The sequence below is a fragment of the Ammospiza caudacuta genome, chromosome 9 (assembly GCF_027887145.1).
Source record: "Ammospiza caudacuta isolate bAmmCau1 chromosome 9, bAmmCau1.pri, whole genome shotgun sequence".
Taxonomy (NCBI): Eukaryota; Metazoa; Chordata; class Aves; order Passeriformes; family Passerellidae; genus Ammospiza; species Ammospiza caudacuta.
Window position 1 is genome coordinate 11766855 of NC_080601.1, and position 17811 is coordinate 11784665.

At 38.1% G+C, this 17811-nt stretch overlaps 1 protein-coding gene across 3 annotated transcripts in view; it reads right to left on the reverse strand.

Annotated features, from left to right (window-relative positions):
• Positions 1–17811, reverse strand: part of GRID1 (glutamate ionotropic receptor delta type subunit 1) — a 479753-nt gene that overhangs the window by 102904 nt on the left and 359038 nt on the right. For all 3 annotated transcript variants that reach the window (XM_058810534.1, XM_058810532.1, XM_058810533.1), the window contains one exon: positions 10911–10964. In XM_058810534.1, the coding sequence (XP_058666517.1) occupies positions 10911–10964 (54 nt within the window). The remainder of the gene's footprint in view (positions 1–10910; positions 10965–17811) is intronic.

The following is a 17811-nucleotide window of genomic DNA, read 5'->3' on the forward strand; positions in this document are numbered from 1 at the left end:
TGCAGCTTGTGATGTTTTTGTCCTAGCAGGAGCTCACTGTGAGGAAAGGCAGGCACTGCTGCCTGCCCTCATGCCCCAGGCACCTGCTGTACATCCATCCCAGCTCCTCACCAGGGCCACCAGCAGCATCTGCAAGTCACATCTGCCCATCCCCAGCACAGCTGGACTGCCCTGGCTGCACAGCTGGGCCAGCCCAGTGCTCAGCCTGCACAGGGCTCTCTCAGCCCCCTGCAGCTCAGGGGGCTGCAAATCACACTCATGTTGCTGCAGGTACGTGGTCAACAGGGCTCACATCTTGTGATGCATCCTCAGCAGAAGTGAGCCTGGCCCTGACATTTAACATTCAAGAAAAAATTATTTTGTTTTCTTGCCATTTTCTCTGTCAAGCTGTGAGGGAAATGACCATGGGGTTATAATAATTACTTGTTATGGTTGACTAGTACTGTACCTTGGCTCAATTCAGTTCTTCTTTGCCAATTTCCCTTTTTTTGTTAGGAACATGAATTTTTAACTTTGAAGAAGGTGAAATTCATTGCATTAATGACAGACCAACTGGTGTGGCATGAAAACAGTAAATCAGAAAACAAATACATCCTTATAGAAGACAAAGATTTTGAGAAATAGAAATAGAAAATGCTGGGTAGCATTTTCTAGCCTTGCAAGGAGACAATGTAGCAGACCCCCAGGCTCTACAGACCCCTCAAGATTTCCTGTCTGTGAATCTAAGGGGTGTTAAAAGACACCTTTAAGCTGAAGTCTGAGGGAGAGAGAATTTAATAGCATAGCTTTAACTCATAACTTCCTAGGCTGAATCCCTTGGTAGGCACACTCAAACAAACTGGCTGAAAACAGAGAAAAAAGAACCACATATCATCCAAACCTTCAGTTCAGCTCTCACCATACACATTTTGTGTCCCCTCTAAGTGACACACAACCTGTCAAAGATGTCTCAGAAACTCAAATATTGGTTGCTTGTGGAATTAGTTTATCTGTTTATCTGTATACACAGAACTTCAGTTCGTTTGCAAAACCACGTCATAGTGCTCAGGGGAATACTTAAATCTGCTTTAGTTGTGCTCAACTATCATAACACAAATCACAAAATGAGACAATTATGTTTCACATTACAATCTCTATTTTCCTAGAGGTAATGACAGAAAATTATAAATTTTAATGACATTAATAATTTAAAGAACTGAAACATATTTCCAGAAAATATATCCCTGAGAAAACTGGAGGATTAAACAGAACAGCAGTGAGAACAAGGATGCTCATGGAGACGAGCTAGAGATTTATTTGGATTTTTTCAGTAGTATCAATATTGTTTGATGGGTTATTCTAACTCCCCTCAATGCCCTAATTACATCTTTAAATGAACACTTGTTGAAAATCCAGAAAACATCATTCCATTAGCTATTTTTCTAGAAGGTTCACCACAGCTTAGCCTGCAGGTAGATTTGTTCAACATTTACATATTGCTGGCTTCTCTGCATCCCACATGAACAGACACACACACACACATATATATGTAAATAAAAAGATTGATCCTTTAAAGAAAGGACACTGTCCACTTTTCTTACCACAGAAAATGTTCTAATACAATGAACATCTGTTCTAATACAATGAATGATCTGTGCACGATCACCTGTCCAGCTCCCATCCTCACTGCCCTCCCACACACCCAGTACTACACCTCACTTCTTTTTACCCAATGCTCCTAAAAGTCTCTACAGGGATGTAGTCCTAATTTAATTTAATTAGCTCCATTTCTAGAGATAAGGACTCTGCACTGGGTGTCCAGATGTCTTTCGCAGATCATAGTGAGAGCCTACATAGTAAAAGATGTGCTGATTTAACAAAATATTATTCCATACTAAAAATTCTCTTGGGGGGCAGGGTGGAAAGCACATGAAATGATAGTAAAAGCTGGACAAACAAAAAACCCAGCATTGATATTACTGTGGAAAAAAATATTCACTGATAAAACAACTCATCAAAGCTCATCTATGACCTTGCTCCTAAATGACTGATTTTCTTTCTGTGTAATTCCACAGAATTAGAATCAGGCCAGTTCTAAACCCCACAAATTTTTTGGGCATGATGCAAGTACATATCCAGGACTGTTTCAAGTTTATGTATAACTTTCAAGCAGTCATCAGGAAAAGAAAACCCACAGATTTTTGTGGGAATAAATAAATAAATATAAATGCTGCAGTGTTGAAGATTGCAGCTAAAAGGAGAGAAGTGAGATTTCCTTAGGCAAGTAATAAATATAGAGTACCTGGAACACAATTAGAATAAATTGTAATTGCAAATTGCTACATTTTGCATTGAAATGTGTCATTTCCTAAATCTTCTGAAATTTCTACACTGTGTTCCTAGTATTTCTATTCAATTTTTAAACTTTTTTACTCTGTATTTTTGTACAATTTGAGAATATTTTAGAATGTTTGCCCCACTTGCATTCGTAAATGATTATTAAAAGGTCTGAACTTTTCCAAGAAAAAGTAAGATATAGGGAAGTGTAAAAATTTACCAACTTCTGGTTATCAAAGTAAACACAGATATCATTACACAGATTGGTGTGTTAAAATGAAGCAAAGAAAATAAGATTAGGCACTTCCATATGAAGAGGACAAGCGAGCAGGACTCCAGTCGTGGCTCTACCCAAGCAAAAATTAGGCCACAGCAATTTGCACGGGGATTGTTGATCACTCAAAATGCACATAACATGGACATTTCTGGACAAATATTCTCCAAAAGAGTGAAGAAAAACACTGCAGTCATAAGTTTTTTTCTCCCAAAGTGAGTTTTCTCAATATTGCTCTACAGCCATGTGCTAAGAAAACTCTGCTCATCATTCATTATCTTACACCTGCCTACATGCTACCCCTGGGGAAAAAAGTATCTTGCTGAGATAGACTTTATCTGATAATTACTATTCTATTTTCTGCTCATTTTTCTCAACTTTCAAAAAATATCTTATAAAGGAAAATAATAAAGAGGTGCCCAGATGACAGCTGAGAAGCCATTTGATTCTCAAATCAAGAGGACCAGTAGTACCTACAGACATACTGGGAACATCTGATGTGGTGAAAGGAAAGAAAACAAATATTGGCAGAAGCAACAGAAGTGCAGGATGGCAATGGAAAGTAAGAAGTAGTCACATCAGGGGGTTAATGAGACACCTTCTTGTCCCTCATATAGAAAACTGCCCCCTATAGACAATGAAACAGTGGTGAAGAGAGACCTATGAAAACTGCAGAAAAAAGAATTGAGCTTGAGTCCAGAGCAGGATTAGCAGAAAGATGTTCTGAGTGAATGTCCTGAGAGGGGAAAGGAAAAGCATCAATAGCCATTTTTCTGCACTCTGCTCTGACTGATCACCTGGGCTGAGCTTGGGAAAGTTTTATCTGTCCACTGAAGATCTATAAATTAATCTGCTGGCAGCACCACCAGCATCATTTGGAAAGCATCATCTGTCCAAAAAGGAAGAATAAGGTCAACTGCTGTCTAAAATTTTTGACTGGTATTCAAGTGATGAGGACAATGTCATCCCCACATGGCCCAGAGTTCCCCAAGCCCCTCAGCACTCTAACTTCCTGTCTAAGGCTTCTCTGATGAATTGTCTACTCTTGCTATATTTCCAAAATTTTTTATTGCTTTTCCTGCAAAAAAATTTCCAAGAACTTCTCTTCTCACATCACTTTTCCCTTCTCTTTCTCAGCTAAGAGGGCTTTTTTGATAAATATCAAAATAGTTGGGAAGAATCCAGCCAAATACATTAGATTTGCATTTGCTTTAGTAGTTTCTCTGCGCTTACCGATTCAAATCGGGATCTTTATTGAAAGAGAAAGATTGAAATGAGAAAATATTAAAAAGCAACTTTTTCTCAGTGTTAATCAGAGTTTAGTTTTATTTTTTAATTAAAACTTACAAGAATTTCAGGGTTTTTTTTACTAATGAATACTTTGCTCTTCTTATGGCTGTGGAATTTGTATAATACTCTATTTCTACAAGTATGTTTCAGATTCTGCTAATAACAACTAATTGTTACTAATCTACTAATAACAATAATAATAGATTTCTACTAATAACAAATGGGTCCCTGATTTTTTTTTTCAAGCATGATTTTCCTTAGCACTGTAAAAGCTACTGATGATTTTTTAAAAGCCCCAGTTATTAAGTTCAGATTAGTACACAAGGATCCACTGCTCTTTGACACTCTATCTACAAAAAAAAGCATCTTTTTGCAGGGGCCATTACAAACACAATTTACCTTTCTGCTATCCACCCCACAATGTTGCAGTGTAAGCTGTTTGATTTTTCTTTGTTTGCTTTTAAATGGGACAAATAACAGCACAACTTTTTCTAAGAGATAAAGAAATGAGCTCATTTGCAACCTTAGATTCAAGTTACTCTGCACACCATTAAACTCTATGTTGAAACCCAGGAATACAGAAATTCAGTCACCCGCTAACCTCCTCACTTCTTAAAGCATTGTGCCCTAAGAAATACCCACAGGGGGTTGGCACTTAAACTAAAAGGACTTCTTTACCCCATAGTACATTCCTTTCGAGAGACTACCTGATCTTTTAGACAGTAAAAAAATAATGTAATGGAATTTCTGCTAGTTCTCCCCACTATTGCCGTGCTTGTAGTTTGAGAACTTAGAAGTGAATATTGGATTTCAGCATTTGTTAGTCCATATGGCACAGAATGTGGTGATTCTAAAACTAAAAAAGAAGTTTTTTACTGCTAATCACAAATGTTCCTTTGTATCTGCTCTGATGTGGATTGATCTGAATCAATGAAAATCAATGTAATGTAAAAGCAACAAATGGAAACTGTAGTCAAGAGGGAACTCTGATCTTTAGCTTTCAGACTTACTTTTTACACCTTACAATTAAATCTATTTTTAAAACATTAGAAGTGCAAGTAATTCATTACTAGGCATTCTTCTATCCAACAGAAGAATCTATCCATTCTTCTAACCACACACAATTACAACATAATCCTCCATTACAAATGCCTGATAGCAGGAAACACGATGCTCAGTTCATCCCTGGCTAAGTCCAATCACTCAGGTGGCCCCAAGGGTGGATTTGGCTGACAGAATCTAATCAAACACAGTCATTCCAGCTTATTCACTAGACAGAGAAGGATGGAGCTCCATGATGGCTGGAAATCAACCATGACTCACAGATCTCCTACATTCATGGTTACCACCAGAAGTACTGAATAAATGGTTCAGTAGAAGAATATGCAGTTACTCTTTGCATAAACTGTAATAACCACATTGAAAAAATATGTATGGACAGAGCTAGAGCAGAAGGTGCAGATCAGAAAATAGCCAGTGGCATTCAAAACACAGTTTTGTCTTTCCATACTGACACTGAAATTATTTAGCTGACTCATATAATGTGAGTAGGATGATGAAAAATGAAGAATAAAAAACAAGAGCAGAACCAGGTGAGAGAAGAGACAGATGATGGGATGGAAGAAGGCAACCTAGGAAGTTGTTCATACACACTCTCAGACTTGGATCATAAACCATTTTCCAATACTAGATCTAATTTCCACTGCAGAAGATTAAATTGTATTTCCCTCATATTTCCACATTGAAGATGTGATCATATTCTTGTTATGTTTGTACCAAGGTTTTCAGCCTTTACACGTGGGTCATATTTTACCAAGCTTTTATCACACTAAATGTTTTCCGCTATATTTTCAACATTGTTCTGCATGCCTTGTTCTGTTTTAAAGTATTTTGCCCAAAACTTGCAATACTGTTCCAACAAAGCCAAGCTGATGTCAAACAGAGCAAAATAATTGCCTCCCTTACCTTACAATTGATGTTTCTGGTATCATATCTGAGGATTACATTTGCTAACTCAGCAGGACAACAACAGCACTGATTCTCATTCTGGCTTTTATCCACAAGGATTCGAAGCTGCTCCTAAAGATGCTCACCACCTATATCTCATTTTGTAAGCCACAAGCAAGAGCACTTCTCTATAGTAAATCTCACCTGGTGGAGTGCTTCAAATTCATCTAAAACAACTGAAACTACAACAATATGTTTTTAACAGTCTGGTAATAATTAATAGTTTCTATAAAGTCAGGATCAGGGAACTAAGTAAAAACATTACACCCCCATTTTTCAAGTAATCACCTCTCATTTTATCTTCTGCTATATATAAACTTTTTTATTGCTTTTCATGATCCCTGGTATGAGTCATTTTGCAACACAGGCTTATTTTATAATTCCTTACTTTGTTACTCCTTTACACTCTTCCCTAGCCCTTTTCTTAAATCACTTTTTCTTTAGAATTCATCTCTGATTTCAAGTTCTGTGAAGATAACCCACTGTCACCATAAGGAAACCTTGTGCCTACATCTTCAGAGAATCCCAGTTCTTTAGCCACCCTTTACTTACCATGTTATCTTTGCAAAAGCATTACTAGTTTCCCAAAGATGTGAAGTTGGACAATCTTTTGATGTCCATTATCCTCATGGTCCTTTTCCCACCTCTCCCTCTTTTCCAAAAAGTTCATGTTACCATGGCATGATCACTTTCACACAAATTATCTTCTGGCTTTCTTAGCCCATTCTTCCTCAGCCATAATGAAATCTGTACTGATGGCTGCCTTAACATTTTGAACATGTACAGATAAGGTCAATCAAAGGAAATCTGTGAAGCTCTGTCTGTGTCCCAACCCTATTTTCTCCACTGCAAGGAAATTAAAATCATCCTTTATTTTAATTTCTTGTCTTTAGGCCATTTCTGTCCAAAAAAAATGCTCTTTCAGAAAAAGTCTTCCTCAGTGTCCTCTGCATATTTTCAGGCAAAAGTTTGTCCCTCACCCCTCCTCAGCTTCAGAGTGGGTACAGATGTTTTTGACATGTAACACTATATTGCCTTTTTTTCATCCCTACCTGCACTTCACAAAAAGTGTACTCCTATATCAGCAAGTAGTCTTGTGCTTTGCCAGACCATGTCTTACAGCTTTTGATTAAACTACTGAATAAAAAATAAGTTTAAAAATAAATTAAAGAAATGACGTCTTAATAGTAAAACAACTGATTTGAATTATCTGCTGAATTCTGTACCATTCCACTTCCAGGAAGAGTAGTTAATTGCTTTTTTGTACTGATTTACATGTAAAAATAGTGAACGTTTAGAAACTTGGAATTAGAATTAAATATATTGAGATGAGGGAATAAAATAAAATAATTTGATCATAATTTTGTTCAATATTCCAGTTTTCCAGAATAATGTATCTTTTCTTTACCCTTGGAATGGAGACAATTTTAAAAATGTCCCACAAAAAGGGAAATATGGTTTCTAACTCTTTTTATACTGCCAGACCTACTGCTGCTGCTAATAAAGAAGCTCCTGGTACAACAACATCCAAATTCAGTTTCAAGTACTGCTCTTGTACCTCTCCCACAGACACATGCTCTGGGCAAGGCACAGCATTTTATCAGAAAAGGCAGAAAAAGAGAAGGGGAGGATGAAAAATGTCCTGAGGAGCCAACAGAGATGCTTAATGCCAGGTATGAAAGAGAAAGAAAAGTAAGAGAAAAAATAAAAATAATAAAGAAAACTAGGGAAAAAACCAGGAAATAAACATGCAAAACACATGGGCCATCTCTAACTGTGCCAGTCTTTTCAAAAGAAGCAGCAGCACACGTCTATCAAAGCTGGTGGGTCACTCCAACCACCAAAGGTATAAACAGCAAAGGTCCAAGCACAACACCAGATATGTTCTAACAGACCTCCCAAAACTGCAAGTCATTGACAGCTCCCCACAAAGGCAATGATAATGAAGTGGTTTGGACTATTCTGGAGACACAGCTAAGCATGTAGTAGTCATCATAAAAAGCTACCTGGCATATTTAACCCATAATTTAGGTAGAATCACTACCTAAATGAAAGAAAGAAATGATTTAGCATTTCTAGATGAATAAAAACAAAAAGTGCAAATGATGAAATATAAATCAAAAAGGGGATGGGTAGTAAGAAATACTTTTCTTTTTTTTTCCCCCTTCTAATCTCCACTACTTTTGACAGCTATTGCAATATTGAAACATAACCTGTTTGAAACCAGAAAAGTGGACAACAAATATATATATTTTTAAGCAGTAAGGTTTTTTATCACTTTGGCTGCAAAGAGGACATATGAGGACATGATACTGCCTGAAAAGATCCATCCCTGTGTATGCTCTTACTCTAGAAAACCTGCCAGGTAATGGTTCAGCCTTCCAACTCCACACAATAAATTTAACTCCCAATAAACCAGCCTTTTTCTAAAGATGACCAAGTCCTTTATCACCAGCAATAGTATCCAAACTGAACAGATACTTCAGCCCAGACCTGGGTTATTGAAAACTAGCAAACAGGATTTTATCAGTACAGCTGTTTGTTCATTTGCTGCATAATTACCAGTCATATAGATTTACAGTTAGCTCATCCAAAGCTTGGTGGTCTTGCTTATCTAACAAAATTTAAGTGATAAAATTTGTTCTACCTCCACAACTTAACTCCTATTCTACCACATGGGAAAGCACACAAGGGAAAAATAACCAAACACAAATTTTTATCAGATTGTCAGTGCAAAGAGAGTAAAGTAGATTTAATTTAATAATAAAATTCTTATTGAAATAATACCATGCTATATAGTCATGCTTCCTACAGCAAGGTAAGTCCAAGTTTCAGGTCCTCATTAGCTTGAGAAGTGGGAGACAGAGTACACTGTGAGGTGCTCTGGGTCAGCAGATCTCAGTAGCCTGAGCTGTCCAAAGCCCTTCATGGGTTCCCTGAAGTGCAAAAGGCCCAAAAAACCTGTTTACAATCCAGTGCTTTTCATACAAGGAACCTCCATGGAAAAAATTGTCTCTGTGCTCTCTTCCTGCCACTGCCCCTTCAATCAGTCAGCCCTACATCCCTCTTTCCTTGCAATGGGATCACTGGGTCACAGGGTGAACAGGGTGTAGGGTCCTCAATCTGCACAGGATCAAAAAAAGACTGGCTAAAGTTTTGGTCTATTTGCCTAATGGACTTCTACTCTCATGGAAACACATCAAAAAGAGATGATTTGACTGTTGGGAATTAAAAGTTAATTCCATTACACAAATCACAGTAAGAATCAGCATCATCTTTTCCATCAAATATTCATGCACTTCCCACTACCACTAATTGGAAACATGTACAGAGAAAGCTTAATCAGTCTGTCCTCTTGCTAGCATGGAGGGATGCACACTTAAATAAGAAGCAAGCCCTAAGGAACCTCCAAATTTCTATAGATGCATCCATGGAGATGCTTAATGCACTTTCTGACAGTAGCTTTAGCACACACACAAACTCCAACACTTCTGTTAAAGAAAGGACAGCCATGACATTTCCTCTTCCTTTTTTCCTGCAAAGACTTCTCCAAAGTTTTGTGAGTCTCAAAAGCTTCTCTAATTGTCTATTTGGACGGAATTGCATTTTGCGATCATTATAAATTATGCGCACCGTTATTTTTCACTAGAAATTTACACTCTCAATTTTCACGCTAAATTCACATGCTGCACTCACAGCTTTCCTACCCAGTCCTTAGCCACAAAGGAGAAAAAAAACAAAAGCATCCAAAAGAGAGGCAGAACTGGCACCCTGTGTGATTTGTTTGTGTGTGTACAAGTGTGCACACATTAGTGCACAAGTGCTGAAGGCTTTTATCCCAATGTTTCAGATTCAGGCTTCGTGAAGTGAATTTTAACATCTGAACAATGAACAGAAGCAGTAAAAATTCACAAACACTCCCTCTCTATAAATGCTTAGGGAAATATGCACTGTATTATCTTTATGTGAATATAAACACTGACTCTCCGGGCATCTTGCTGATGTTTTGTAGTGGGTCATTACAGCAGCTGACAAACCAGGAGGTACTTAAATATAAAAAGGACTAGAAAGAATTTATAAAGCCTTTACAAGCAGGGACTTCACTCACTTTCCCTAACCCCTATTTAATTACAGAGCCTGTCTAATGCCATACAATACAATTTATAGTTACTATTAAAAGTTGCCTATCCAAAATTATTAGCTAGGTGCAAAGAAAGGAGGGAGAAATTCACAAAGGAATTGGCTATTAAATTAGAGGCTATGCATTTATAATATAAAAATAAGACATTGAACACTGTTCTTTTTAAATTATATATTTTGTTATCTTTAAATAAATCATGATTAAAACAAGGAATTTATAAAATACTGCCATTTATCAGTGATTTGTAAGTTACTATATATGGTACAACATTTAATTGGTTTTGAAAAAAGAATCTGAACAGATTCTCATTAGAGCATCATGGCACTAAGGTAAAATAAATAATCTTTGTAGTAGGAATAGGATCCCATTTGCTGCAGAGAGAAACATTACACTTTGAATTTAAGTTATTCTGGATGTTGGCCAATACACCAACACAGTTCTGCACTAGAGAAAGCCTGTGTGTCATGTAAATACATATTTGAATGGACTAAACTTGCAAGGGCTCTTTCCTCTCCTGGCATCTGTGTGCAGGCTTTCACAGCAGTGGAGGATGAGCTTCTGCCAGAGAGATTCCTGTGTTTGAGATTTCTTTTGAGATATCCTCCGCTTCCTAAATAGCCAATGAAATAATGTCAGCAGGAAGGTAAAAGCAAGTCTCCCAGCTGCTCTGAGGTACATTGGAAGCTTTATCTTGACACCTGGTGTCCAACCTATGCCAATTCAACTAAGACAGACAAGCAATGACACCACAGTTTGAAACTTGTGCCATTCAAAAAGCAAAAATGCTACATATATGCTCAGTTTGGTGTGTCAAAACATATGAAACAAAAGATGGTGATGACTGAATGTAGTGAGCTGTGTTTTCTCTTTTGACTTTCTTACCTCATTTACATAGACCCAGTGACTATCCTTTGATGCAAGGTTGGTTTCCACAGCCTACAAAAATAAAAAGAAACATAATAATAAAAATAAATAAAACATGGAAAATATATTCCAGAAAGAACTTTTATAAAAATGCAATATAAAGCTAATTTTGATTGTTTTCATTGCTACTGGTATTGTTTCAGTATAGTTCTTTTCATCTCTTCCTCTGCTGCTTCATAGAACACTAACTAATTGGTGGCAGCCATTTTTCTCTGACTTCAGTTCCTAAACCAAAGTACCCTGACTGTGTCCATGTACCCCAAAAGCACACTGGGACAGGGTGGTACATGAGCATAAGGGATCCTGTGATGAATAACTGCACAGAACAAGCAGTTCAGGAGATCTACCTTCTCTATGATATATCTAATGATCCTCCTCAGCTGGGTTTCTTTTCAATATGCCTCCCAAAATATATTGTCTCTGGCTCATTACACCTCTGATAGTTTATCTGTTAACTCACCTAGTTAATTAAAAACATGACAGTGAGATGCTCAAGTGAAGTTCACACATTTATATGAGAGTTCATCCTCTCCTCATATTTACATAAGGCTCAAGACAAAGTTATTATTTGCATGGTCACGTTACTGTGTTCCTGGTATGAACTTGGATAATCACTAAATATTATAAAGAAACATCCCATCTCAGCAGTTTGCATATTTATGCATACACGTATAACCCACTGGGAAGCCAAAACTGGAGAAGTACTGAGAGAGAGCCTCAGTTGAAGGATCTTGCAATAAACACACAAGTTCCTAAGTGTCCCCTTTGTTTGACATGGATAAGCTCACTTCAAGACACTTAATAGTCTAATAAAGTGATAGCAAGCATGGAGAGATGTGCACTACATTGCCAATGGTATTGTTAATGTCCTGCTTAATACATGGTTAAACAATTACTGCAGTGTGTTCATCTCTGCTAATAAAACAGTGCACACATGTATTTCAGGAGGCAGTTCATTACACGGTTTTGAATGTTCCTGCCTTCCACCACTTCTTTCTTCTGTGCCAGTATGACCCCACTTATTGAACAGATATTCTTATCTCTCTGTTATAAATGGCCCTATGAATCACTGAAATGACCCCAGTATAAAGAAAACTCTGCAAACAAATACAAATGAACAAAATACTTCCAGTTACTGGTTTTTAACCTGGATAATTTCCACAGTATGTTAAAAAAAAGACTGCAGTGGTACTCAGAGGCTCTGTAGACTGTAGCACTGGGCTGAGCAGGAACATCATCAACCACCTTCCTCTTCAGAACACATTTGCATAATAAGCCTCTCAGATATTTAGTGTCAGATGGGATGAATCACCTTCTCTTATGACACTGACTACAGATGACTGGCTTAGAATAAACGCCCACGACTTCTAAGGCTGCACTGGAATGACAAGAAATCCATCCTTTATGTAGGCTAAGGGGTATCTCGTTCCTTCAAAAATATGAGGTAAAACTTCACAAAGTAGCCAACACCAGCATCTTTAACATTAATCTTAGCTTACACTGTGTCCTTAAAAAAGGTATAAATGACTTGCCAAAGTAACTGTTTTAAAATTTTACTCATTTGTGTAGTCCACACAACCACAAGAGAAAATTGTGGGCACATACATATCTCCGTCTATTTCTCATGTTCTCAAGCTGAAATACTCCTTTAAAAGAGACAAAAATCCCAAGAGAAAACACAAACTCATTGAAAGAGGAAAATCAACACAGGCAGAACACGGTAATTCTCTTTATCATAAAGAGCATCATCCCCTTAGTAATTGCCTCCCCTACATTTCTTTTAAGCTGGGAGGAACATTAAGCTGACCACCTGAGGAACAGCAGCTCTTAGGAAAGATAGCAGTGATGAACAGGAGGGCAAAAATGTGTACATTTTCTCCCAATTCAGCTCCCAAATATATCCAGACAAAGCCAAAGTAGCCAGGTGCTGTAACAGAGAGAAAGAGCAAAGTGCTGCTAGCATTAGCAAAGCAGAATTAAATAATGCTCAGGTGCAGAGTTATTGCACTGGCTACATTGAGTGATTCATCTGCAACAGTGAGCAATTTGTATGAATAAATGCTCAGTCTGGGGAGACGCAAGAGGCAGGGAATTTGAAATGAATTATTGTATCTCATTCTTCTGGGTTCACATATCTGGGCCAAAGTTTTTAAAATGAGGTGCCTAAATTTAGGCTGTTAAAGAGTTTATCTTTAGTCATCAGAGTGCCAGACCACTCAGCGCTCCTCCTACAGAGCCAATGGCTCTGCATTCTAATAGCTTGAAATGTATTTAGAAACATCACTGTAGGTAGTCAAGTCTGAATGGCTCTAAATATCTTCTGCTCAGAACTACAACACATAGCCTGAACTGCTACTCGAAAATGAAAATGTGCTGGGAAGGAGCTGAAACTTCCTGCATTTTGTACCATATTTACAGACTTGCAATCCAAAGAAATCTTTTAAAAAACCCTATTGAAAAACAGCTATCAGGTTTCAACTTTCTGATATCACCAGTCTATTGCCAGAGGCTCATGAAAGTTAAGCAGTGTGAAAAGCAAGGTCCTGGGGACCTGTGTTATCATAAGGAAATTTACTGAGAATGCCTCAAAGTAAGAAAGAAGTTAATGTTCATAACTGAGTTGTTTTTTTTTTTACTTTAAAGAGGAAAAAGATTCTTAAGAAACTATGGTCAGCCATTTTTAATTATTCAAGCTGTTCAGGATCTTGCCAATTGTTTGACATTGTGTCCATCCATTCAAAAAGAAAACAAATTGTCTATGAAACATCCTTGAAGGACCTATTCCATCCTACTTGATAAATGTACCCTATGTAAAGAAAGTAGGCTATGAATTTCTAAGATTACTGTGCCTGAGTAAAAGCATTGCCATCTATTGGGGAAGGATTTACAGGTTAAAGTATGTTATAGTTTTGTATGGAAAAATTATTAATATAGGTGTAAAATGCCCTAGTTCTTTTTATACTTTCTATGTAGATGGGGGTCTAGGTGATACTTGGGAGTAATGCTTCAAAACACTTCTATTAAATAGAAAATCTGCTTTTGAGATAAAAAGCACAATGGAAATTAAAGAGCATCCATCTTTCATTTGTTTCATCTCATAGTAGTAAATAAATTCTAAAAATCTGGGAAAAAAAGAGGTTTGAGACTGTGCCCTTCTTCCTCCGCAACTACCTTTCAAAAGCCAAATATAAAATGCAGAACCCACACAAGAGAATTGTAATTCACCCAGTGGACCACTACAAATGACAACATATAAACTATGCTATCAGAATCAGGCCAGAACTAGAAGATGGGAAGGGAAGCAGTGAATGCAGGAAACTGTTTAATTTCTCAATAGTAAGCATTTGCAATATAAATGAAAAAGGAAGAATCTGAAAATCAAAATATGAGCACTAAAATTTCAGATCTCATAGCAACACGGATAAAAGGGTAAGAAGCTTCATGAAAAATAATCAAATATAGTTTCACATATGTCGTTTTGTTTGCTTTTAAATGTATAACTTAAAATAATTTACTGCCAATAATCCATGAAAACATTTTTTATTGGAATCCAGTGGAAAACAAATATTTACATTGCCTTTTGTAAAAAGTAACTCGGTTCATTATTTTATCTAATGGCAGTTGCAGGATTAAATAATTTAGGAAAGTAAGCAATAAATACTGCTATATTCAGAAACAATTTTGCAGAGGGGGAAAAAACAAAAAAAGAAACAGAAACAATTCTTTCTTGACCTTCTCAAAAAATCTAAAACTGAAAACCTCTCCAAGCATATAATGCCCGGCCAATAATAGGGAAGGCTCTTTTCCACAATACCTGGCTGCTTTGCCAGGGCCAGCACCTTGCTGTTAACAGCAAAAACTGCATAAAAAGGGATGCAGGCATGAGTGGCTGCACACGACTGAGAAGAGATGCTGGGTGTTCAAACAGACCTGGGCAGGCTGTGCTCCAGTGACAGCAGGATGTGCTGAAGAGTTCAGAACGACATGCAGCAGTGTTATAGTTACACACCTGTTGTCTCCTCCCTGTGCACCCAGGGGAACAAGCACTGGGGATGTCTGGAAGCCCTGTAACCAGCCCAGGGATCCTAGAAGGAAATGTCTTGCAGATGGCCAACACAGATGTTCCTGTTGTGTCTCAATTTTTGGAAACAAAGGTTGCCATCCTGAAATCCATGATATAAAAGAACCACCAGACTGTTTTGCTAGGGGGGGATACCAAATTAGCAAAAGTTATTATTTGCACATCCTGTAACTTAATGGTGAGGATAAAGAGCATCATAGCTTTTCACAATGAAAAAACAAAGCAGAGGGCAAACTGGGGAGTTCACAGAAAATAATTTGAAAAGGGTGTCCTAAGAGACATTGGAAGAACTCAAAACCAAATCTCTTGCAAACTGCAATGGTTTAACTCCAGTGAGCAGCTAAGTACCAGGCAGCAACTTGCTCACCTCCCTCCCCTCTCCCAGTGGAATAGGGAAAAGAATCAGGAAAAAAACAAAGGGTAAAATCTGTGGGTTGAGATAAGAACAGTTTAATAACAACAGCAAAAAAAAAATCTTTGAAAAATAACTGTAATGAAAAAGGACAGAACAAAAAGACAGAAAAATAAGCCCCAGGATGACAATGATGCACAATACAGCTCCTCCCCACCTGCTGACCAATGCCCAACCCATTCCTCAGCTGCCACCAGTGCTCCCAGCCAACCCTCCCCAGTTTATATACTGGGCATGATGCTCTATGCTGTGGAATGTGCCTTTAGCTACTTTTGTCCGTGTCCTGGCCATGCTCCCTCCTGTCTCCTCATGCACCTCCTCACGGCAGAGCAGGAAACTGAAGAGTCTTTGACTTGGAGTGAGCGCCCCTTAGCAACAACTACAACAACAGGGTGTTAGCAGTGGTGCTCTCACAGCAAATACAAAACGCAGCACTGAACAGCTACTAGGAAGAAAAATTAACTCTATCCCAGCTGAAAGCAGGGCTCAGCACAAAGTGATGACTAATTACAGCTGTCATTGGGGAGCAGATGCCCCGCACTGCAGTGAGTGCTCTGTCACCCCAGTCTCTGTGACAAAGCTCCTCCTCCGCAGCTGCATTCCCACTGCAGACCCCCACCATGCACACAGATTGTAGCCAGCCCCAGGGTGCCTGTGTGAAGGAAAATTCCCTGTCTGAGCATCCAGGACCCTGTGGCTGTCACACTCACAGCACCTCAGTGACCAGCTGGGGGACAGAGGCCCCTTCCCACCTGCACCCCCACACTCACACAGAGCAGGTTTCCTTACTGCCCCAATCCCAGGTGCTCCACGGTAGTGTCTCAGACATCCCAAACCTTAAAATAATTTAATCTTGGTACAGTAACAAAATAACAGCTTGAGCTGGTGCATCTGAGGAGAGACCACAAACAAAGGAATCCCTGAGTTTCATCCCCTCAGTGTAAAGAAGAGGAAGTCTTGGGTTCATTAGCTTCTGCCATGTCCCTCAGTGTCATGGCCATAAGTCCCTGGGCCCTTGTCATGCCAATGGTTGTCAGTTCAGGCCCTCTGGTCTCTGGCTCCCACCCAGAGCTCCTGCACCAAATGTCTCCCTCAGCACTGAGAGCAAAACCCAGGCACAGAACTGCTGCCCATGGAGCATCTGAGCAAACAGCCTGCAGAACAGCTGAGCCCCTCCGAGAGAGCAGCATGGCAATGACAGATAAGCCCATTCTTTACTTTTTAGACTTATTTTTAGTTATTATTCATAAAGAAGGTGAGCAAAGGAGGGCTTGGAGAAGTAGTCTTGTCTAAATCTCAGCTCTCTGCAAATCTTTCATAAGGGATCAGTCTCATTAATTCATTACCTGACCCTAAATAGGTTTCAAAAGAAAATTGTTTCCAGCTCTTGTCCCAACTAAGTTTGCTTCCAAAAGGAGCTTTTCTTTTTTTTCCCTTTTTCCTTCCCATCTTTGGATAAATTATTTCTCTACTGTGTTTTCTTTCCCCCATCCACCAAGAATAAGAAAAAAAATTTAGAACCACTTTGAAATCTGCTGTAGCAACACTGCAGTACAGCAGAAAAAAAAGTCACTCTCTTCTGTATATAATTTTGTAACCTAATCCAACTTAGGTCCAGCTGCTTGGTTTCATGCAGGAGATAGATTTGGATTTTTAAAAATAGCTTTGTTCTTGATTTAAATGTCCAGGAAAACATCCTGAGACTCAGGAAACTGGTTTTGATCCCAAAGAAGAGCTACAGACCAAGTTTCCACTGCAATACAACTGACAGTAATTAATTGGACAATATCAAAGTGCACCTGTTTATCTGAGAAGCTTTGTGTATGTCTTGGATACAAATAAGTTAAGATAACAGATATAAAAAAGTCAATTTTGGTAGAACAGATGGGTTCATTCTATAGCCCCTAGATACCCAACTTATATTTAGAAAGCTCTTCAATTAAAATAGTGCAGTTCTTGTCCAGGTGTGACTTGCATAGGTAATAGCACTTCACAGAAAAACAGTTTCTCTGTACCAGTGAGTGGGATTTTTGTACTTCCCTAGAACCTTCTTTCCTTTGTATTTTAAATAAATAACTCTTGGCTCAGTATCTCCAGCGGAGCATTATTAGACCAAAAATAAAGAAAGCATTACTAGCCTCAATAAATAATTTATATAAATATTAAAATTTTGTAGCATACTAAAGAGCACTCCAAACTGATACTATTTCTATAGTTTAATTGTTAACAGTACCATTAGAAGAGAATTTAAAACAAAAATTTCTAGTACAACATCCTAGCTCAAGATAAAACTTTATAAAACTAAGATAATTCAGACTAAGAATCTTGATGATAAAAAGTCAGTTGCAGTAAACTGGATCAAGCAT